At 43.5% G+C, this 25,000-nt stretch overlaps 1 protein-coding gene across 1 annotated transcript in view; it reads left to right on the top strand.

Annotated features, from left to right (window-relative positions):
• prkn (parkin RBR E3 ubiquitin protein ligase) overlaps nt 1–25,000 on the top strand; it is a 48,116-nt gene that overhangs the window by 12,070 nt on the left and 11,046 nt on the right. Inside the window, exons 3-7 of the mRNA XM_030772385.1 lie at nt 1,650–1,869; nt 3,277–3,395; nt 6,777–6,860; nt 7,057–7,172; nt 9,201–9,337. Coding sequence (XP_030628245.1) covers nt 1,650–1,869; nt 3,277–3,395; nt 6,777–6,860; nt 7,057–7,172; nt 9,201–9,337 — 676 coding nt within the window. The remainder of the gene's footprint in view (nt 1–1,649; nt 1,870–3,276; nt 3,396–6,776; nt 6,861–7,056; nt 7,173–9,200; nt 9,338–25,000) is intronic.

The raw sequence follows: 25,000 nt of genomic DNA, 5'->3' as shown, positions 1-25,000 counted from the left end.
CTGTGCACACCAGTGCTTTTTCTTGGAAGGTCACCCTGAACAATTTTCACAAGGATATTTTACTTAAAAGTCTATGTGAAATGATCTCTAAAGTATTTTTGTTCTCCATAAGCACTCAGGAGTACTGTGAGCTAGTGAGTTTCACGTTAAAGACAGAGTTGAATTCAGGATTATTAAGTGTGAGAATGACAGAATCACACTAAATCACAAGTTCAGTGTCAATAGTGTGACTCAGACTAGACCATGCTTAATCATACATAATAATATTTGCTGCTGAAAAGCAAAGCAAGGACAAATCAGTGTTATGAAATGATTTAAGCCGTAAATTCCAGTTTCTTACCAAATATGGGAGTTCTACGCGTAGTACAGCGGTCTAATACACGCAGCTCATCATCAGTGCAATTGACTTCTCTTTCATCATTCATTTCCTCCATGGTTCTATCTCTCTCTAATCAACTGCATGTTGTCCCTCTGTTTTGGCTAATGTGCTGGTCCTCAAATTTCTTACCAAGAGTATGACAACGCTCCTTTGAGCCGTTAAATCAGCGATGACGAGAGCCTGGTGGCTTTTCTGTTCAAAGCCAGCGGGTCTTCATTAAGCCGATATCATTAAAAGCCAATCCACGCTGTCTGTTGGCTAAGGAAAATGAACCAGATCATGTTTGTTTATTTATTTATTTATTTATTTACTTTTAACATTTGAGTGTTTTTGCCTGCTGCTACTGAAGAGAAATTATCACTTGTCTATGGACTGTTACACAAATGAGGACCTTTTCCAATGTCGGAGTGCGCTCTTGTTTCCTAATAAGCCTGCGGTTTTAACGAGGGCCCGTTTGCCACAGCGAAGCTGATTTGCATCGCAAATTCCATTTTGTTCACTGAAGACAAACCCCGGGAAAATAAGTGGATTAAGGTTTAAAAAAAACAAAAAAAAAAACAACTAGTACTTCAAATCACACCAAACAAAATGAGCCAAAGACGGTCAAATGAAGAGAGAGGTAGTTAAGCTATTTATGTATTTGTTTGTTCATTTATTTATTCAGTTATTTTGAAAGGCAGAATTTGTGTGAAAATTGTTTTTGTTTTTTTGTAGAAATGCTAAAATTGAAATGAAGGTTTCAGTAGATGTAATAAGTATGAACAAGCATATTGCTGTTTATAGAATCACCCTTTTTGAAGCACACTGACATTGAAAGATGATTAATAAAATGGTAGATCAAGTCTAGGTCTTTGAACAGAACGTAGAGGGTGTGACTTAATTAACACGTTTAATTTATTAAATTAATCAGTGCGAAATGAAAATCAAATGTGTCTGCCTTGTATGCTTGCAAAGGCTTTGAACGCTATCAAACAGGTGGTATACACTTTTTTAAATTTCTCATGCCAGTTTTCATGTCTCAGAAACAGCATGATTGACATCTGCTCTTGTCTGTCTTGTTTTCCTGTCTGAATAATCCACTCCAAATTTCTTTCCTTTTGTTAAAAAGTTTTGGGTAAAACTGCCATACCTCAGATTTGTTCTGCTTTACTTGAAGTATTAGAAAGTGAAGAAGCTAATGCTCAGGCAGACTAGCGAATTTTCGCTTTAGCCCTTTAGCAGTGCTGAAATGTGATCTCTGAGATGTGTTAACGGTTTCTTATGTTGACAGGGCTGCGATCTCCCAGAGCAGAGCACGGTCCACGTGGTTCTACCCCCGCCCGGTTCAGTCCGACACTCTCAGATGGTTCTCCAGCGGCGGTTAGGCAGAGGTGTGGACAGCCTGACCCGTTTGGACCTGAGCACCTCGAGGCTACCTACCACCTCCACTGGTCTGGCTGTCATCTTAGAGTCAGATCCTGAAGGCCAAAGCCAGTCCCCCACGCATACAGGTATAGCAACTGCACGGGGGTGTGTGTTTATGTGTTGTTCTCCCAGATATGTCAGTTTACAGTCAATGCCTAACTGAGAATAACTTCACAGCTATTGTGTGAGTCTGCATTTGTTAGAGCGTTCCTGTCTTTCCACTGCAAGGCTGCCTCATTTTGTAAATACACGAGCGTTACAACCATGTCGTGCAAGTGTTCTGCATCGGCGCGTGCTCTTTGCTTTGTTTTTGTTGTTTTTTGGGGTTTTTTTATAGACGCCTCCTATTTTCTGTTGCAGTCGAGGGCTGTCATCATTGACTGCTCTTTTCAACGGTTAAATACGATTCCGTGCGGAGGACAAAAAAAAAAAAAAAAAGCGGCGGGCAGAATTCCGTTGGCATTAGCGGCGTCCATCGATACCGCTGTCAAGCCCACAACAATGGCAGCGCTTTTAAAAGCCGTCCTCCAGTCGCCCTTCCTCCTTTACCTTCGTGGCTATCATCCTGCCTGGCTACTCAGCCCAATCAGCCCGTCTCCTTTATCTAACCCACCTTTCTGTCTCTTCTCTCTTCCCTGTAAAAGCATTAGCATAATGGAGAGAGCCCGCACAGAAATCATAAATTAGATGAGGTCTGCCTTATAAAACTCACTCTGCTGGATTTATTGTCAATGGTGTCAAGGTATCGCAGCACTCTTTGCTATCCATGCTTTTAGCTCTAATGAGAACGCGGTTGTCCTTTGTTGTGCGAGCATGATGGCGTACGCGCGTGTGTGTGTGTGTGAGTGTGTGTGTGTGACTGTGTGTGTATCTATGTGTGTGAGTGTGTGTGTGTGTGCGTATGTGTGTGTAGGTGCTAGGGTTGCGGTGATTTAGATGGAGGCGGGTGCAGGCAGACAGGACGTATCCTCTCTTTTACTAAATCATTTTCCATGAAGATGTCTGGTGGCGCTCCTCTGACTAATTGGATCTGGGCTTTTTCGTCCTGGGATTGTGCCCGTCTGCAGAGCTACGGATCCACCTTGTCCTTGTCCTCGCTTCGCCATGCCGAACAGCCTCCTCTGATCCACTTACTCACTGTCACTCCCAGTCAGTCTTGCCTGCTTTGAGTTTGTGAGCTGAGCAAAAACCAGACCAAAAGCAACTGGAAGCACTGGGGAAGTTACACTCACTGGTCGTTCCATTATTGCCTTTAGCATAAACCAGTCGAGATCTTGCAAAGACCTATTACAGATACAGATACTGTTCTGAAGTGTAGCTCATGTAATGCTTTAGACTGAAGTTGTTTTTCGTCAAGATAACGATGGTAAAACACCGAATGACACAGTGCCACAGACTTGCAAATATCTGATTTAGAAGCAAACAAGTTGAGCATGGACGCTAAATTTGTGCTAGTCATGCTAATTCGTTTTGCTTGTCGGTTATTTTCCCAGAAAGCAAATCCCATAGCAGCTTCTATGTGTTCTGTAAGAGTGTGTGCAAGGCTATCCAGCCTGGAAAGCTGAGGGTCCGCTGCAGGAGCTGCAAACAAGGAACTCTCACCCTGAGTCGGGTACGTACCATTGAGCTTTGACACGCTTTGATGCCAACCTATCTCCTTTAGAGGCATTGACCATACTCCGAAACGCACTGAAATGCGACCAAGACTGAACTACCCTTACGAAGCATTGATAAACTGAGACTCCCGAGCGTGTGCTCGGACACTCGGTGAAACTGTTGTGTGTTTGAGAAAATAAACAGTTGCTACGTTGCCAAAGAAACCTCGGGAACTCGCGATGACGCATCTCGGCCCGCAATCTGGAATTTCAAAGCATATTTCTGTGCGTCCTGCTGCCCCCCTCCTCCTCTGCAGACACCCCCCCCCCCTCACCCCCCCTCCCCTCCCCTCCAGCCCCACCACCACCACCACCACCCACAAGGGCTGTCAGAAGTCCCAAACCTCCCCCCCCCTTGTTCTTGCCCACAGACAGTTTTATCTTCAGGTCCATAGGGAACCTTAGTCACAGCAAGTGGGCAGCATTCCCAACGAGCCAGATTCTGCTGCCATTTTTGAACAGCTGACTGACAAGTTCCTAAGCCGCACCTGCCTCTTCATTTTCGCTCGAGGTGGTGGGCATTGCTCGCAGACTGTTTGTCTACTGTCTACGTGCCAGGCTGCTCTCCGTTCTTTCCCGTGCCAGACTTGAGCTGTTCGCGGCTCTGAGCTTCTTAAGGCTCGAACCAGGTGCCAACTGCCTCACGTTTTTACTGCATTCCCTGAACTTTCTCCAAGATGTGCCAGGTAGAGTAGTAAGGGAAGGTACAACTGTCTGGTTACAACAGAACTATTTCGCCAAACTTTTTTTTTTTTTTTTTTTGCAATCCGCAAACTGCCTGAAGATCTAATAAAACCGTTAAAAACTATCTCCCTTAATCCTATGTTTGCTAGCGAACTCAGCCATGATGTCTTCCTGACCACCGTCATCTGTGAGTTCTTTTTTTTTTTTTAATGACGTTTATGCCCTTAAACCATCCAGCGTTTCGTTCTGCCCTCAAAGGTTTGCATGTCCATCATAATTTGAGTGTGTGTAGAGGGTGAAGCATTAGCCCCTCTCAGCAGGAAATAGAGTTCCCAGGCTACTCGTCCACAGACTGGCCCTGATGTCCCTAGTCACTAATTATCATCCTATTAGGGGAGACCTCTGCATGCAGATGTGTGTGTGCAACATTATAAGTTACATCCATGTGGTCGTGTATTGAATGAGAAACCATTTCCATCTGCTGCAAGCTTCAGTTCTCATGTCTTCAGGATTCCCCATCACTCTTCTTGCACACAGAACATTACACATACTGTTTTCTATTCATGAAAACATACAGATAGTCTCAATATTAAAAAAAAAAAAAATCTGGAATGTTCTTTTTGCTCTTGACAGGAATGTTTTTTTTTTTTGCCGCAGAGATCATTTTTCGATGTTTCAGAGATCATTAGTGAGATACATTTTTGTGAGTCCCTCTAGAAAGGTATGTATGTTAAAAAATTCAAAGGATCATGTATTATCTTTCAGGGGTTCTTATTTGATATGACGGTTTGGTTTGCTTGCAAACTCATGTTTACATTAACCTGTTTTTATTACTGAAACAGTTTGAGTAAAGACATGATTATGATCAAAGGAAGGTCCCTGACAGTTCAAAAGGCTCTTGGAATAGAAAGAGGTCTATAAAACTGTTTGTAGCCTTTTCCGTGATGCAGAGGACCGTGGGTAAACCTTCGGCGTTACATTTATTGACTGAATTCAAAATAATCTCCTGGATTACACAGCCGTCGACTGGCGATAAATGTGCAGCCTTTGGTGGTATTAGGTTAAACAATTTTATTTTATTTTATTTTATTTTATTTTATTTTATTTTATGTTTTTACCCCATCTCTCCTTTTTTGTGGGGTTCAAGATATCATCACGTGTTCCATGAAAAATCAGATAAAGTCACTTTCTAAAACAAAGTCAAGAATTCAGAGCACACCAAAGCTCCAAAAATACAGGCTGTACCTGAGCTTTTAACAGTTACTGTATTGGACAAGACCTTTCCTCACTCCCATTCTGTTTCCTGTAGAATCAACACGTGTGCTGTGTTTGCTGTGAGATTATCTGTGTGTGTGTGTCTGTGTGTGTGTGTGTGTGTTTGTGTGTGTGTGTGTGTGTGTGTGTGTGTGCACGAGCTTTGTTTTTATTTGCCCTGGACGCCGGCCATGTTTGTTGTGTGTGTTTGCTGTTGTTTTTTTTTTTCATTGATTCAAAGTGGTTGTAATTGAGTGCGGCGGGCACAAGTCCTCAGCTGACCAATCACACAGCCCTTCCTGGGAGAGTTCGCCACAGATTGGCCTCTCAGCTCGATAATAGAAGTGAAATATACACAGCTGGCTGTGAGACAGAATCCTGTTTGTTAAACATTAATGTAATTAAGGCTTTGTGGGATTGTGATGTTGATTCTCCTCCTCCTCCAGAGAGAGTGAGTGAGAGAGAGAGAGAGAGAGAGGGATGGAGGTTGAGGGTTCAGAGAGAAATAAAATAAGAGAGAGGAAGGAAAGTTAAGACTGATTTGAACAATAGAGAAGGTATGTTTTTGAATAATTCATAACTGCTTTTCACATTAATCATTTACATTCAGAAGGTGGGAGGTGTGTCTGTGTGTGTGTGTGTGTGTGTGTGTGTGTGTGTGTGTGTGTGTCTGCGTGCGCGCGTGTGTGTGTGTGCGTATCCTGAGCTGACGCGCCGGGGGTCTTGGTGACCTTTCTCTGCTGTCTCTTAGCAGGTGTATGCATGTAATCTCCCAGCCCGAGCACCACGGCAGGCCGGATTCATCCCTCCCTCCCCTTACCCCACCCTGCACCCCCAACACACCCCTCCCGTCGGGGAGTAATGATTTTCTTAACCTTTTCCCTGGCTTATTAGGGGCCTCTGTCAGAATGTTTAAATGCTTATGCTAATCAGACTTGGCTCCGTTAGAGCCATTGAGGAGGGGGAAAGAATTTTCCCAAAACAATTACAGATGGAAAGAGAGAGAGAGAGAGAGAGAGCGTCTTAATCGGACTGAGAGACGGGGGAATGCTTATGATGGAGGGGTGAGGACGAGTTGTCCTGGCTAGAGTGTCTTTCAGTCGCTCAGAGAGGAGGTTTGAAAAAAATGCAAAAGGGACTTTTGGGGGAGACGGTGCTGAGTATACAAAAAATGTGTAAGGTGTGCAGGGCTGAGGGCTGTCTCTCTCTCTCTCTCTCTCTCTCTTTCAGACCATGTCTTTCTAAGTTCCTTCTTCTTGGAAACTCTTTTCCATTCATATTTCTACCCTGTCTTTTTTTTTTTTTTTTTTTAGGCTTTTCTCTCTTTGTGCCTCAGTGCTCTGTTATCTTTCTCACATCCTGTCTTGTGTTGTCTGTGTCCTGTGCGTATGCCACCGCAGGGCCCGTCTCGTTGGGACGACGTTTTGCTTCCCGACAGGATTCATGGAGTGTGTCAGTCCCAAGAGTGCGATGGCAGAGTGGCGGTAAGAGAGACGCGCCGCGTATCAAAGGGCTTATAGTTCTCAAAGTTCTTTTATAGTTCTCAAAGTTCTTTTATAGTTCTTTTATAGTTCTTTTCCCCCCCATGTTCTACGTACTCTGTGAATTTCAATCCAGTCCAGTCTTTTGTAAGCCAATGGGCACTGATTTCAAACTGATGTTCGTTACCCTGACCTGCAGGAGTTTTACCTGAAGTGCGCCGCCCACCCTACCTGCGACGAGGACACATCCGTGGCCCTTGACCTCATAATGCCCAATGTCAGAGAAGTCCCCTGTCTGGCCTGTACAGATGTGATGTGAGTGTCCTAAATACTGTTTCATCAACTCATTTTGTTCTGTAGAAATGTGTTGCAATGTATTGTCATCAGAGCTCAGAGATATGAATGGTTTAGTTCATAAATTAATGTTCATCACCACCTTTCATTTGCCATGTCTTTGAATATAATTCGTATCAAACCTGAATGACAGACAGACAGACCAACCACCGGCAGTCAGACTAGCTGGCGGGCGTAAGGACACACCCGCAGACAGGAAGCAGACAGATTGGCAGGTAGTGGAACAGGCTCTCTGCCATACAAACAGATGGACAGAGCAGCTCAGAGAGAGAGAGAGAGAGTGAGAGAGAGAGAGGAAGGCAAGCACACTGGAACCTCTGTCTTAAGTAAACAAACAATCGCCTTAATATCTGACCAGCTGAGAGATAAACGGCTTGGACTGTAGCTAGGTTAGGTTTGAATCTACCTCCTGTGGCACTGGACCTGTAATCAAAATCAGTCATTTCGATGAAGCGAGGTAAAGAGAGAGAGAGAGAGAGAGAGAGAGAGAGAGAGTGACAGCTAAGATTGGTGACTGAATGAAGGTCAGCCATATGCAGGGGTGGTCCAGAAGCATTTGAGCTCCTACCTGCTGCTTAACCATTGAGGACAAAAGAGAGGTTGGCTCCTAGAGAGCTCAGACAAGGGGGTCCAATCAGAGACACCCTGCATTCAAATCAAGGAGCTGATTGAAGTGGCGGTCACGCAATTACCCTCTTGAGTGGGCCTTTGTTTTTCCTCCATCTTCCACTCCATTCATTCCTTCATCCAAAAGGAGCTCCTTGGTTTGCTTAAAAGGTCAAAGACAAGGACGCGCAGCCAGGACTTGGATGAAGTGTTGTGAAATAGGGGGTCAAAGTAAAACTGAGCACCGAAGTGCTGACTAGGTCTCCAATACTGCAGGCGTTTGGGAGGAAAGGGAATATTCATAAATGTCAGGAGATGTGAATGGCTCATAGAGGCGCTAAATATGGCATTGTACTTGTGTATTTTTGTTAGTGCGTGTGCGGTGGGGGGGTGGGGGTGGGGGGGTCTGGGTGTGTGTGTGAGAGAGAGGGTTAGGTCATTCTTGCATTGTGAGGATGTCCAATTGGATGTCACTTTGGGGACCGACGCTGTATATTTGCTGTTTTTTTTTTTGTTTGTTTGTTTGTTTTTTAATATCACCATCATCGCCAAAACAAAAGGTGAATTTATTTACGTATTAGTTCCTAAGTACAGAAAAGTGGAGGTCAGCAGAAAGCCCTCATTTAAAGACAGACGAGCGTGTGTTTTTTCGTACATATGTTACGATCATTGAAACATTAAGCATCATAATCTCGTTTGAAGAGTGATGGATAAGACCAGTCAGTGAAACAGATTTAACTGAGATGAGCGAGTGATAAACAGAGCATGCTGTCCTACACGTATGTTGTGGTTTAAGAGTATGTTTTACTGGGTTTGCTCGTGAATGCTGTCATCGCCCCTCTCTCTCCTGTTTATATGGGCTGGGAGCAAACAGCATCAGTAGCCTGTATGTTCCCTTAGGAACACACACTGCCCCCCCCCCCCCCCCCTCCCCTCTGACTCTCATCTGTCTTCAGCTGGCCTCCAGGGAAAACAAGACAATACAACACAAACTATCTCTCTCTCTTTCTCTCTCTCTCTCTAGCTTTCAACCTCCTCCCTCCTCTCTCTTTACTCTCCCTCTCTCTCTCTCTCTCTCTCTCTCTCTCAGACACACACACACACATATTCATTCACTCTCCTTCTTTCTGCCTCTCTCTTTCACACACACACACACACACACACACACACACACACACACACACGCACACACACACTTACCCTCTCACCCTCTGTCTCTCTTTGCCTCTCAAAATAAATTTCGCCAGAAAATGTATCATCACAACATGTCAGTTTTCCTGACAAATACATAACTTTTCATGCACACATGCCACAGTTATTAAAATTGAGAGTCAGAGATGTGTCATGTAGAGAGTCAGAAGACTTGTATGTGTTTCCCTGCAGGAGCCCAGTGCTGGTTTATCAGTGTGCCGAGCGTCATGTTATCTGTCTGGACTGCTTCCACATGTACTGTGTGACCAGACTCAACGAACGACAGTTCATCCATGATCCACGGGTGGGCTACTCACTCCCGTGTCCAGGTAATCATGTGTGACCGCGTCCTGTATGTTTGTGGATATGAGAGAGTGAAGTACACATTGGGTACACATGAAGAGTACACATGAAGAGTACACATGAAGGGATTAGTGCTTTGGTTTTTAAATTGTAATGGTTTCATTTACTAGATATTGGTTTATTGAGTAGAGTGAGTGTTGGCCAGTGTGTTTATGTTTGTTTTTGTGTGTGTGAGTGTTTGGATGTGTCTGAGTGCGTGCGTGCGTGCATGCGTGTGTCTAAGCGAATGAGTGTGTGTGTATGTGTGAGTCTGAGTGTGTGCGTGTGTCCGTATGTGTGTGTGTATTTGTGTGTGTGCGTGCGTGCGTGTGTCTAAGCGAATGAACGTGTGTGTATGTGTATGTGTGAGTCTAAGAGTGTGTGTGCGTGCGTGTGTATTTGCACGTGTATGTGTGCGTGTCTGAGCGAATGTGTGAGTGGCTGGTGAGCCGAGCCTGGTTGGCAGTGATTGATTGGGGCTCCTCCGTGGCTGCGGCTGCGGCGAGATGCTATCAGAGAGCTCTCTTCACACACACGCGCTCTGACTGCCCTCTGTCTGTGCCCCGCATGCCCACCACATCCGTTACTGCCACAACGTAATAGGGCTCCAGGGAGGAACAGTGACCTCCTATCAGCCAGAGCACCTTCCATCTCTCTCTCTCTCTCTCTCTCTCTCTCTCTCTCTCTCTCTCTTTCTCTCTCTCACACAGACACACACGCAAACCCCCACACACCTAGACACTCTGAAGCTGAAGTTAGCGTTCACTGAGAAGCATTGTCCCCCAGCATAGGTTAAAGAGTGCATGTCAAACCTAAGGCCTGATAAGTGTACTCTACGCTTAACTGTAATGCTTGCGGAAGGATTAGTTGTTCTTTTGGTTTAAGTGTATGGATGAATAATGAGCATTTATCTGTGTAGCACTCGGTGTGCTCTTGTTTCTCACTCTGTCTCTCTCTCTCTCGCTCCGTGGCTGAGTTTACGAGTGACTGTGCTGTATGTGGCAGCTGTGCCAATGCTGATGCCTTGTGTTGGGGGGGAGGGGGGGGGGGGGCCATCCATCAGTGTTTGTGTAGCTGCAGACAGGAGATTGTGCCGAAAGGTCAAGCTGCAGCCTCAAATGCCATTTCCACTTTTAAACGCCTTTTAACAGTTCTGCCAAGGCATGCTTGTCCAGAAAGGTCCGCTTGAAAGAGGGAACCGAAGTTTTCCAGCCGACGCTCATGAATCCGAAACACAGATCGGTCCGTAGCGATAAACAGATCAACGTAAATCCGGAAAGCTCTCTTGGAGGAAAAAGGGGGGGGGGGGGTGGCAGAAGCCAGAGCTGTCGTAACCGTCTTTTGAACTGTGCTTTGGCGCAGAGCCGTGTTACAAGTAGACTTCAAAGACACAAAAATCCCCATTTAACATTTACACACAGATGGGGCACTTTTTTTTTTTTTTTTAGGTAAACAGGTGTTTATTTGGAGAGTGCCCCCCCCCCCCTCCCCCATTTCATTCTGTCCCTCTCTCCTTCTTGCGCTCTACTTTCTCACGATTCTCTCAGTGTGCATATCTTTATCAATGTTTACGCAAGATTCGTGGAGTATTATTTTTGTTCTTCTCAAAATATAAATACGGATTTTGAGCGTACACCGTGATTTTCTTTACGTTTCAGCTGAGGACGCACGTTCTAAACACGCACGGCAGACCGTTAGCTCCGTTAACGCCGAAAACCCAGTTCATATGTTTCTTGCGATATACGGGTAAATGTAACTTGGTCAGAAGATGGTCGACTGCATCCGGGGTTGCAATTGTAGGCATATCTGGTTTGCAATGTGTGCTGGGCTGCATGTTAACCATGCTAAGCTCACCCGTCGGCTTCTGAGGCAGTCAGATAAGGTGGAATTGCTGCTGCACCTGTTGGAAGAAACCTTGACATTTTATCATTGGTGAAAAATATCCTTAAATACCAAAATACCACAGACTGCCTCCAGCTTCCACTGAACATCAGTTAGCGAGCTAAAGCATCTGCTAAATAAATAAATAAATCCATACATACATAGATAAATTTTGTAAAACAGTTTTTAAAACACACCTGTAGTGTGTTCTCCTCCATATCAGTTTTTCTCTGAAGATGTACGTCTATGGAGAATTGATACTTCTGTAGGGGTATGTATCTCTCACTCGTAACTGGTTTCAGTGATATATATGTATTTATATTTGGTGTAGATGGATCTTTCAAATCCTGCGCCCAATCCGTGATTAATAATTCATTGAGAATTTGTAGCTTTACCGTATAAATATTCTTGTGTGGATTGGTTAGAACTGATGTGTATTAGTATTCCTACAGGCATTGCTATCTGGTGTGGATTATTACTCCTGTGTGGATTTTTATCTGCTATAGATTTATATTCCTTTTAGACTCTGTGCTTTATGTTGGATAATCAAGCTATAACTGCTTATCTAACCATTTTGAAAGAGGTGTTCCCACTGGAAGGATTTTTACAGAAAGTAAGATAGTAAGCAAAAAGTGAACACTCACAGAGAGAGAGAGAGAGAGAGAAAGAGAGAGAGAGAGAGAGAGAGAGGGAGATGAGGTTGGGGAGCTGCAGAATGTAGTTGCAGGTCATAAATAGCAGTCTTTGGTTTACAGTCACTGGAGGCCCATTTGGTGGCACAAATATGCACACCCTGTAGAGGTAAGGTAGCTGCCAAAATAGAGGAAACAGTTGAGTAAATGAGGCAAACGGTGCCTTTTTTTTAAAGCAGGTGCTTTTCCTCAACTGTTATTTCCAGAGTCATTCAAGCATTTAACACACCCTTTTGTGTTCCACATCCCAGACGGGCTCAGGTGCCCGTATATTCTTGGTTAGCATGTAAAAAAAGAGACCTCTGTGTTTGAAAGCTGGGTGATTGCGCATGATGTATGGGGACTTCAGATACGAAGGCTGTTCGGCTGACTGGTGTGGTTCGAGGAGGCATGAACGTTCGGCGGGGAAAACATCCTGCAGCGGTGGTTGAAAGCGCGCATCCTTGTGCCGATTTCAGGCGAACAAAACGCACGGAGGTCTGCGAAGACGTCTCACATCGAACGTTCTCTTTATTTCAGGAGTTACCTATACGTGTACACAACGTTTGGACGGCGGAACTGCGCTTGCGAGCTGGCATTGTGTATGTGTGTGAAGTAAACGTGTGGGAGACGGGCTCTCATTCAGGGCCTTTGTGCGCGTCCCGTAAAGATGTCGTTTGTTGGGGCTGGGGGGAGTAAAAGCCCTGCAAGTGACTGAAAGAAAGCAAGCCGAAGAGATGTACGGCGATGTTAATACGCAGTTACTGAGCGAACGCGAACGCCGGCTCGGTTCCTTTTGTCGGCAGGCGCCGGCGATAAATAGACGTGCGCCCACAGAGCTCATCAGAGCCACTTGCTTCATTCGCCGTGAGGAACAACTGAGTCCCCTTTGTTGCCAAGTGGGAAAAAACACCCTTGAAACATCCTGAATATCGCTTTAAATGTGTGCCATGCCAAACCATAGGCTGGCTGTGGGCTAATTTGAAGCCGGCGATCGCTGGTCTCGGAGAACTAGCAATTTGCATAATGTAGCTACATAGTCCCTTGGATGAATATGTCGTCTTTGACTGAAACCCACAATCGAATTCGCTGGCTTGCCATGTTATTATTATATTCAAAACCTAAGCACACCAGTTGGCGAAGACAAAGAAACGACCTCTTCAAATGTGCGCGGATTATCACAACCAACATAGATCCAACGTGATCCAGTTCCTCTTTCAATAGACTCGACCAATCAGAATGCACATACAGCAAATTACCCGACCCAGGACAGAGCAGTTAATTACTAGTGACCATTATGATAAATATTTAAGCACGACGAATTCTGAGTAAAACAACTACAGATTGATTTCTGCCTAGATTACAGTGGATTCACAATGTACTCTCCTTCAGTTTAAGTGCCTTTATAGTTACTGGGGAGATATATCTACTAATAGGAACTTTGATTAGGCCGTATATTGCCTAGTAAGCTACTGTTGGGAGTTGCTTTGATTTGAGCAATATCTGGATGGTGCTTTATAGTGAAATAGCAGAGTTTTAAGTTTGTCCCTAAAGAATTCTTCTCTGAGAAGAGAAGCTTAAAGTATTCCAATGAGAAATTTATACCCCCCCATACACACACACACACGCGCGCACGCACACGCACACACACACACACACACACACCTCTGTGAGCTGGATGTCTTTGAACTGAAGAGGCTCAAAGCTTTCTCTTCTCTGCTGCTCAGCCCTTGTTCTCTCTGTTTTGTGTATAATATGATAAAGTGAATGGAGTTTCCAAGGGCTACCCAAACTTTGAATAATAGAATACAGGAAAGCACTTACTCACCCCCAAATCTACGTGTGTGTGTGTGGGCATGTGTGGGTGTGTGTCTTTGTGTGTGTAAGAGTGTGAACCTATATGTGTGTGTGTGTATGTATTCATACACATACATATACACACACACACACACATAGATAGATAGATAGATAGATAGATAGATAGATAGATAGATAGATAGATAGATAGATAGATAGAAAGATAAAGATAGAGATATATGATCAGTATGAATAAGAGAGGGTAATGTGCTCTTCAGTCAGTCTGAACAGTGACCCACCATCTGAGAACAGTCTTAATGCAGATGCTGAGGTGTTGCTGTAGTCACTGGAAGCAGATTTAGACCAGTGTGGTGCTGCTATGAGTGTCATACTGATTGTCTGACAAGGAGGCTGTGGCAAGATGACAGTTCACTTTTGCGACGGGAGATGCCGACATTTTGATTTTACTGCCACTCAATAGTTCTATTTAAATACACACTACCAAACACAATAGCTTGTGAGAATTTGAAAAAATGCATTTTACTTTCATCTGTTATTATAGATAATAGCGCTAACGCGGACGGTTCTTGGGTTCTTGGGCTTTTGTACGTTTGAGGGGTAAAACACACTGCAGTTGTCTTTGACAGACAGGAATGAAAGTGCCATTGTGTTAGCGGCTAATTGTTTGTTTTCTTTTGGGATTGAAGGACGTGTCTCTAACCTTGCTGTAATTAACCATCTATTTACCTGCCGCACCTGTCAAACAGAGAGCCCGACCTCTGTTTAAGCGTGCACGCGCGCGTGCGTGTGTGTGTGTGTGTGTGTTTGTGTGTGTGTGTGTGAGTGTGAGTGTGTCGTCATGTCTGTCTTGCTTGTGGCATCTCATCAGTGCACTGGAACGAGTTGCTCCATTAATCCTCATCTCTGAGGCTGTCACAGTGCTGGGAGGAAGAGGGCCACACATGCACTCCTTAATCAAAGACATAATTAGAAGATAATTAGTGGGTTGGAAATTTGGACTGAGAAGGGGAAAAAAAATTACAGGCCGGTTTTATTTCCTCAGTCAGAGAGCAGATTGATGCGCAGTCTGTCTGGGCGTCAGCCTTAAGCTGTTTGGGAGGACTGGGAGGGTGTGGGTACAGGTGTGAAGGTCCGTGTGTGTGTGTGTGTGTGTGTGTGTGTGTGTTAGAGGGAGGTAAGAGGAAGGAGTGGAGACTTTAGGTGTGTTTTCTTTGAAGCTAATCCACCCTTGCAGGTTTCAGAGTTACTTAGTTCTCAGCTGGCTCTGTGTGTGTGTGTGTGTGTGTGTGTGCGCGTGTGTGTGTGTGTGTGTGTGTGTGTGTGGAGGATGGACTTCCTTACTTGCTCTCCTCTCAGCTGTGGGCCGACATAGGGAGAGCGGACACTTCCTACATCAGAGTGAATAAGAGAGAGTGCAGGGTTAGGGAAAGATGTAGATGAAAGAAAACAGAGTAGATGAGGAGAAAGAGTGAGAGAAGAAAGTAGGAAATGCATTAATGAGAATGGAATGGGATGAAACCAGTGACTTTACAGTTAAAAAAAAAAAAGAAAAACACAGTCGGGATACAGCACTGAAAAAACTTAACCGAACATGATTTGGAAACAGAAATTTGTAGCTGATACAGTACATGCAAGTACAGCAGTTCCACCAGCTGGAGTTTTTCTTTCTTTCTTTCTTTCTTTCTTTCTTTCTTTCTTTCTTTCTTTCTTTTGTCTTTACATTTTGTGAACAAATCCATTAGATATCAACAATAGGCACAAATTGGTATGGAAATCATGTTTGTTCTAAGTAGCTAATCTTGTTCAAATATTGACCACAGAACTGTTTTTTTGCCCAGAGACACATTCCGCTAATCTCCAGTTACTATGTTGTTATTAGCTGATAACCAATAGCTTGGAGACAGCTTTGAGTAAAGTAATTAATAACGTTTGATGGACAGGTTTATTTGTTCTCTTTTTTTAATTTAAGTGGTTTGTTCATGCTAGATGATTGAGCATGACTGTAAATTGTCAGCGAAAAGAAAACAATTAAGAGGAATAAAGTTGGCCCTTGTTCAGTTCCAATTACGCCGTTATTGACGAGAAAAATGTTTTACATCGTGATTATCATTCATGTATTTCAGGGGCTTCTTTTTCATATTGTCAGATAACACAATGAGAAAGAATACATTTGGAGTGCTCATTCAGAGAATGAAGTGCAAAGGCATTGTGTCCCCTTTGTAACCTACTCACACACACACACACACACACACACACACACTCCACTCTCACACACACACTCCACTTACACTCACACATCGGTGTGCATTTCCTTTTCTCATTATTTTCATATGCTGAATGCAGGAGCGTCTTGGACCTTTGTCTGGCTAGCTGCCCTTCATGCAGGAGAAGGACATTAAAAATGAGATTTGGAGGCCTTCAATCCCTCTTTATCAGTGGCGGACGGGATGCCTGAGGCACAGGGAGTGGGGGGGGGGTGCAGGGGGGCGTCAGTGATGGTGAGGGGGTGTCGAGGAGAGGGTGGGACTGTGAAATATGACACATCCCTCTATCTGCTGAGAAGACACTAACCATGCTTTTATATGACTATTGATTCTCTCTTTATGAAAAAGCCACTTTTTTGTTATCTGTTTCAGCTAGTTATTAAAGAGGAAATTGAGTTATAATTCTGATGGATTTTTGAAACGTGTTTGGATCCAGTCGCACTGTTTTTCTCCCCCACTCTCTATGTCTGTCTCTCTCTGTCTGTCTGTCTCTCTCTGTCTCTCTCTCTCTGTCTCTCTCTGTCTGTCTGAAGCTCATCTTGTGCAGAATGCAACTTGTGATCATTTTTTAATCTCTCTCTCTCTCTCTCTCTCTCTCTCTCTCCCCCCCTCTCTCTCCATCTGACCCGATGGATCAAATAAGGTGAAGGGGAATATCTTTTTTTGTACTTGCATGTCGTTGACCTGTCCTTCATTCCGGCGTGTTCTAACACATGACTCACGGTCATTGACTCGTCCTCAGCAGGTTGGCTTGATTGTAGTTGCTGGAAGTGGTCATACGCTGATTTCTCTGTTTTTTGTTTTTTCTTAATCAATAATGCAATTTATCCTTTTTTATAGAGGTCAAGTCAGGACCATGGACCAAATCAAATAAACAAGAAAGTGTATTATTATCTGTCTTAGATTAGACTTTCTGTCAATTATTGTCATAGTCGTATTATGTTGTTGTTGCACTCTTACGGGTGAAGATTATTAATGTTATTATGTAGTACACTCTGTGTAGATCCCTATAGCCACAAAATTGTTTGTGTACAAAACATTTTACTTAGTTGGTTGCTGGCAGGCTCTGGCGTAGGCGTAGTGATCCTTAGTCGTCTCTGCGCTTGGCATGAATGTCACCCCAGCAAATATAAATATCGGAAAACATTGTCTATGTTCTTACCACTTTCTACAATTTACCTGTATTGTTGAACAACCTTCAGTAAGAACAGCTCAAACTTACCTTTTTCCCATGGTCTAACACATTCCCTTATCATAACACTGCTCTTCTTCTGTTATTACACATATGACAAATAAAACTAAAAACTTGAAACTTGGTCATCTTCAGCACCTCCACCAACTGCTCACTGAGGAAACACGTTTGTTCTAGTGCCCGCTAACGTATCATGCCCAGCACCAGAAGGACTTAGTCTGTGGAGCTGTGATAGAAGCCCATTTCACAATTCACATATTCTTCTGAAAACCTTCCCATTGTAGAGATTTAGTTTCTAGCAGAATCTATATTGTATGTTCTAAGTAGCTATTGTCATACAGCTAATTTAATTAACATCTGAGCATGGGGCCATGAATCTTATGGACCAGTCTCTCTCTCTCTCTCTCCCTCTCTCTCATCTTCTCTCTCTTCCCTCTCTCCCTTTCTTCTTCTTCTTCTTCTTCTTCTTCTTCTTTGAAGATGTCTCCACAACAAAGTCACCAGTAAAGAAGCTCAGAGTACCTTGGAAAATCAAGAACGTCAGCCTTATTCGTGTCTAAGAAGCTTTAGGGAACAACAATAGAGCTTGGAGGGAATGGGAGTTATATATAGCTGCATTCAGAAATGACCCATTCTTAACCTGTCTCTGCAGGGCTCTTTTCCTATATTTGGGCCACTGCAGCCATCGCCATAGAAACTGCTTGCCCCCTTCACTTTCCCATCCTTTTGAAATGAAGAAGCTGGGGAAAAAATTGCATAGGAACAAATTTATGACCCACCGGATATTTAAGAAACTGAGGAGTGTTGTTGCAAACTGCTGAGTAGTGGGTTTTTGGTACTTTTATTTTGAGGGGTTTTATATTTTTGTTGGTTGTTTTTTTTTGTTTTGTTTTGGGTTTTTTTCCTATGCAAAGTTGGACTCGGCCAACTTTTGTTGTTCCTACAAGATAAACATTCTTGTGTGGTGGAGGGAGAGAGAGACAGAGAGACTTCTAGAGACTTCTACTCGCATACACAATGGTGGCAATGGCTAAGCATCTGCTTATCACCAAGTATTTGGGATGACTGATACAAGCTGTCGTTGTTTTGAGCTTGTCTCCTGCTGCTTCATTCCTCTGAACACCTCAGAGCTGCGGGTTTTTCAGGCAGAGACTCACTGCCACACACCTGCATCCACTATCCAAAGGTCAAATGACGGTTCCTTCCATTTTTATTTAAGAGCACTTTACTTACTTGTCAGGAAATAGGCCTTGAACATCAAGTCTTGTTTGCCCTTATCTATGACCTTGAATATTTGAATCCACAGGAATGACTCACTGGACACCACAGGATGTTACAAATAAAATAAATAAAATAAATAAATAAAAAAGAAGAAATCTCCTTTTTGTCTGTTTCGAGCTCTGTCCGAATCTAACGGGACGCGTAACGATACTTCAGCGTACCCCACGGGCCTTGGTGGAGGAGAGCATCTTGCGTATGGGGCACTTTTCTACTGATGTCTTATCACTTGGTTTCAGGCAGATGTTTGCCTCCTTCTAAAAGAGTGTTAAGGCAAAAAAAAAAAATGGTGAGGTTTTTTTTTTTTTTTTTGGTGCCTTCGCCATTGTTAGCCTTACGCAGGGTTCTTCAGAGGAATCTGGGAAAGGTGAACAGGCACAAAGTTACCTGCAGAAGGAAAGGAAAGGGCGAGTGAGGGAAAAATCCTCCTCTTTAAGTAGTCGCATCTGCAAAGTCTGCATCTGCTTTCTGCTGAAGGGGGTGGAAGCCAAGTACACTGAGCAAATAAGGGGCCTGCGAAAGTAATGCCTGGTAAAGGGCTTTGCCATCAGGAGCTGAGATAAGGTGCTCTCTCTCTCTCTCTCTCTCTCTCTTTCTCTCTCTCTCTCTCTTCCCGCTGCACTGCTTTTAAGTCCCTGAGCCTTTGAAGTGCAGGCAATTGGTTCTCACTTGGTGTATCGCCATGGAAACTGTTTGACTCTGTCTACAAAGGGGGCTCTGTAATGTGAGAGAGAGAGGAAATGTGTGTGTGTGTGTGTCTGCGCGTGCATGCGCGTGCATGTGCGTGCGTGTGCATGTGTGTGTGTGTGTATGTGTGTGTGTTTTGTGAGAGACTGGTCAGGGTCCCTCAGCCAGGTGTGTGTAGGAGTTTCACACTCTTATTGGGATATGTGAGTGATTTATAGTGATTATTTTGCAGGTGTGTGTGTGTGTGTCAGTGTATGTGAGGTGTTAGACCTGTGTTTCTGAGTTGCACCCAAGCATTGGTACCTATTTGTCTTTCTAAATAAAATCTGAACGCATATTCGTATTCCTCTCTTTCACCGTCATATCTCTCTGTCTTCATCTTTCACACTGTCTGTGTGTGTGTGCATGTGCGTGTGTGCACATGGGTGTGGTAATGGGGGGTAATGAGGATTAATTCATATGCATATTCCGCTTTTATCATTTTTATAGTAGAAGATTTTCCCATCTGCAGACTCCTCTCTGATATTTTCTGGTCATTTCTTTGAATCACTCCCTACCTGTTTGTTTGTTTGTTTATCTCTGAGGTGTTTTTTTTCTGTGTGTGTGAGATTCTGTGAATGTTTTTGCTTTTACAGTCTTTGTATGTGGGTTCCTCACAAGTTCCTCAGGTGTAAGCATGTGTGTGTGTGTGTTTGTGTGTGTGTGTGTGTGTGTGCGTGCGCCCCCCCCCCAAAAAATAATCTCATTTCGTCTCTGGCTGGCATTGGGCTGCTTCGCCGTTACGGGCTCTAATCCCAGGAGCCCTTCACTCTTCTGTGTCTCTTGGCAGCTGAAGGATTTGATTTGATAAAGCCTGAGCTGTAACATTCTCTGCGCTGCTTGTTTACCTCTCCCGACACACTCGCTACTTCAAAGGCCATGTAGACAATGTTTTGTACTGGGAACATGGTGTGTGTGTGTGTGTGTGTGTGTACGTATGTGTGCGTAAGATCTCATCCTGCTTTTTCCTTTTGCATCTGAGGCGAGGAGAATGTGTTGTTTGTCATATCAGACTATTAGAAACGTGTAAAGAACACTTACCCAAGCGACAGTAGACTGTTAGAGTGGTAACTTTGAAACTGGAGAGAAAGGTGAACAGGGATAATGGAAGTCATTTGTCAAAAGCGTGACCTTGTCCACAGTGGACTGCTGTCCTTAACCAAAGGTCTGGAAAGAAAATAATATGAAGGATATATAAAACAGATGGCTGATGGATTTAAAATGAAGGATGCAATTCATACCATCCTCAGCAGGAAACAGAACTTTTTCGGCCACGCTGTGAGTGTGTGTGTGTGTGTGTGTTTGTGCACGCGGCCGCGTGCGTGCATGCGTGTGTATGTGTGTGTATGATTCTCATGCATCATTCAAAACCCTCAATCTCCATCTGCAAATTAATCTATGAAGTCAGAACCGTCCTGTAATGCTCTTCTTGAGACGCGGCTGAAATAGAAGGTAGGAAAACAGTTTCTTTTGTCTGTCTCCCCCCCCCCCCCCCCCCCCCCCCCCATTTTTCTTCATCTGTAAAAGCCGTGACTGTCTCTTATCCCTCCCAGTGCTGTGAATGCAGATGAAATCTTAATCGCGCGAGATTCTGCACGCACTGACGCAAACCCCTCGCTAGCGTTAGCATAATTAACCAGCCCATTGGGTTTGTGTCGAATCTACTGCAGTGTCTTCCTCTTATTGCAGACAGCAGATTGGTCCCTACTGTCCAGAGGGGCTTAGAGATTACACTTTATGGTAAATCCCAGATTGGTTTTCGTCTCTTCAGTTTATTTAAAAGTTAGGAGGTGGAGTAGATGAATGGGAGCGTTTTTTTGTAGCAGATTTGTATCATTTTATGTAGATGGTTAGTTTTAAGGGATAATCCACCAATTTCACATATTTTTTTTTAGATACCTGCTGTGTCGCAGATCACAAACAACATGCTTATCAAGTCTCTAGTGGGTTCTTGTTTGCCTAGGGTCAGCCTTTCAGGTTCAGTAGTGTTGATGGTTAGTGTCTACACTGGCCAATCTTTCAACGGCAGGTTTCAGACAGGTTAAGCAGCTAACCTCTGACCACTTGTTCAGCTACAATATGCTATTGCTAACAAAAATCAGCGGACCGCAACACCCCCCCCCCCCCCCCCCCGCCCCCTGCCCCCCGCCCGTCCCCCCAAAATAGATTCACATCTGATCAGGTGAGCTATTTATCAACAGGTAAACACCTGTCTTCTGTCAGTCCCTGAAAGCTCACAGACCCCTGTAGCATGCCCACTGGCATTACTATAAAGTTAATTTAGCATCACTCAAACAAAGCTTCCCCGTGGACTGTTTTGGACATGCATTTTACATTCAAAACAAAAAAACGAAATCTATTATCTGAGGATTTGTCCCACAGAAATCAGCGGCATATGACTGAATCTCCCCTTAAGGTCTTGGGGCTTAAAGAGAAATGCTTACCCTGCCCCCCCCCCCCCCCCCCCCAATATTCTCTCTTTTAAATATTTTATCAACTGAAACGTTCGGCATATGGATCCATGACCGAAATTATGAATGAGTCTGGTTCGATTTTTTTTTTTTTTAGAGGAAATCTTTAAATGAAATGCGCGCTGTGGCGAGAGAACAGAGAGGACGGACGTGTCTTTCATTTCTTATGCGTGCGTTTTTTCTTATTGGAAATGTCAGGGGCACGACCAATGATTTTCACAGGAGATCCAGTCAGACCGGAGGGAGGCTAGCGATATTGATTGTCTACATAATTAAGCATTCTTTAAGTACTTTGCTTTTGATTGGGCTTTCATATGCAAATACAGGCTCGTCATCTCGGGGCGTGGAAAGAAAAAAGAAAAAAAAAAAAGTTCCCCCACGACAATCAGAGCCTGATTTGATGAGATAAGGATACGTGAACGGAATATTACAGAGGTAACCCCCTTCAAAAAAAATCCGACTCATCTCCAAATAAAACGGGGGAAAGAAGGAAGGGGAAAGGTGGGGGGGAGGGGGGGGGTTAAAAAAGAAAAAGGCAAAAATGCAAAATGTCAAGTAGTAGCACGGTTACATCAATGGCTTTAGCCCAGAGGACATGGTATCAAAGGTTATGATAGAGGGGTCCAGTGATGAAGGAGAATAGGTTATGAGGGGGGTCTGTCAGGGTGACAATGGAAACAGACAATCGCTTTAAAACAGCAGACAGCGTCACAGTGCTTCGAGGACTGCACATTGACAGTACAAAGTTTGTACATTTGTTCAAAAACTCCTCACTAATGCCAACTGCACTCTCTGTCTCACAGTCTCTGTCTTTTTCTATTTCAAACAAAATAGGAACAGAGGTCGGAGACGGTTAAGGACATGGTAGAGAAGAAACGTCTGTGTGCTACAGGGACCACAGCAGAGACATTAGAGCCATATTGTTGCTCTATACGATTGCCCTTATTTCAACTTTCAGGCGTTACTTTGCGTTTCGTCTCTGGCCGTAGTGATTAACGCCCTCTGCTTCGGTGCTGCGTAACCTTTCGGACGCTTGTCACATTTTTTCATCGTTCAAACTGTGGAAAAATAGCTCTTTGGTTCCTTTTGTTTATTTACATTAGCGGATTGATTTTGTTCAACGTTGGCGGTGACTTTTTTTGCGTACGTTATTATTATTATTATTTTTTTATTTTTATTTTTTTCATCCCATCAAAATTAATTCTTTAAAATCAGAAGATCAGAGGACCGGTTTTAAAGAAAATAGATACATGGCAGGGTTTGGAGACATGATGTTTGTGTTTACAAGATTTGTCCTGTAATATTCATGTATATTGAATGTATGTAATGTATAATTTATTCATTCTCCAATGTAATGTTCTTATGTACTTAACACACTTTTAATGTAATGTCTCTGCACTGGTTTAATTATATACCCCTTTATCAATGTTATATTAAGAAGTATCAGAGGTAATAGGACCAAACGCACTCTTTCTTTCTGTTTCTCTCTTTGTTTCTCTGTCTCTCTGTTCTTCTCTTTCTCTCTTTTCTTTCTGTCTCCTTGAGTTTAAAAAGCTTTGAAAAGATAACCTTTTCTCCATTCAAAACACACAACAACGTCTCAGATTCTTCTAAGCTGCAATGGCAATGATGTAGTGGAGAGCTGTTAGCAGCTGATTTGAAACGATTTTTTTTTTCTTTCTTTCTTTTTATTTATTTATTTATTTATTTTTTAAACTGTGAATGAATCGTAAATTGACAAACTTCCACTTCAGTAGTTAAAAAGCAAATCTAAGGACACCAAAGATAAGATACCATACCATACATGCTGTATTGTGAATGGTTAGTGCTCAGCTTTTAGGAGTCTTCTCTCTCCAGGCCATTACGGCCGAATCCCATTGGTCTGAGCTTTGGGTTCCTGAAGCCCCGTCTCAGAATGAAGTGGACTGTCTGTGTGCTTTTCTCAGGTCTGCATTCATTTCCGCCTGTCTGTGTCCCATTACGGCGATATTCCTGCGCATAGTCAGCCTGCAGTGGTCATGACTAAACTCTAATATAAGACATTTTAGTTCAGGTCTAACGGCAAGAGGTTGAGGGGTTTTTTTAGAACAAAGTCTTCGTCTAGGGAAGGCACAGTCTCTGTTGGACCTCAGTGTGCTTCTGGTTCATGACCGGCAAAGCTAACATTTACCAACTCTACCTCGTGTTGGCTCACAAAGGATGAAGCAAACACTTTGGAAGGTTCGCCATCACTCCTATTCTTTTACTGCAGTAAGGAGATTTGTTAGGTAATCCTTAAAATGATGTATTTCATTCTTCACACACGCGTCGTTTTTTTTTTCGGCTTGGCGGCAGGCGGCGTTCACGTATTCAGACGTTTGGGAAATTCTCCGAAATCTGGAGAGAAAAAATCTGGATATGAGCTCAGATGGAGTGTCGTTATAAAAAAAAACAAAAAAACCCCCCAAGAATAAATAAAGCCATGTTGAGTAAGAGCAATAAAACGGGGGATGCTAACCAACCCCCCGGTTGGATTCCATTTCAAACCCGATGTTGTCCCACTGACTCTGCACTCAAAGTGTCTTTTTGAGCGTGGTTCAAACAGCTGGGTCTGCCAGCAGGAGGATCTATACATTAAACTGCCTCCCTGCCTGCAACATTGCCGATAGTAATTAAACTGAGGAGGCTGCCAAATGAAGCCTTAACAATCAAGCTAGGGCCATCATTATGTTCCTTTCTGTCATTTTCAGCGTGTGTGTGTGTGTGTGTGTGTGTGTGTGTGTGTGTGTGTGTGTTTAACATGCAGTTGCTGGTGGCAACATGAAAGATTTTTCTCTTTTGCATCTTTTGTTTTTGTTTTTTTTTTTCCCCTTTCCTCCTCCTCCTTTACAGGGGAAAAGGACAATAGTGAGGTTTTGGGTTTTTCTCTTTCTGTTTTTTTTTTTTCCAGAACGAATCTTCTCCATTTCACAGTTAGGTTATATTATAACGGCTACACACACACACACACACACACACCTGAGAGTGCTATAGCCTGTAATTTCAAAATCCTCCGAACTCCTGATGTATGTCTTCATTTCCCATCTGCCCTGCATGCTGACTCAATAGCGAAGTCTTAAGGCAATTTACCACATGGCTATGAAGAGATCAATGAACACAGTCTGACTCAGAGCGGCAACAACACTCATTAAGCTAGCAATTGGGCGAATTGATTGAATGCAAAGTGAATCAGTATGCTTTGCATTCTGTGAAATTTTTACATTTACTATTCAGTAAAATAGACTCTCAGCGTGGCCTTACAAATACATATTGAGAGGAAGTAATTTAACCAGTCCACCTTCGGTATTTAAATACATTGTTTGGAGTTATT

The sequence above is a fragment of the Chanos chanos genome, chromosome 4 (genome assembly GCF_902362185.1).
Source record: "Chanos chanos chromosome 4, fChaCha1.1, whole genome shotgun sequence".
Classification (NCBI taxonomy): domain Eukaryota; kingdom Metazoa; phylum Chordata; class Actinopteri; order Gonorynchiformes; family Chanidae; genus Chanos; species Chanos chanos.
Note: the sequence above shows the minus strand (reverse complement) of the source record. Positions and strands in the feature narration are given on the sequence as shown.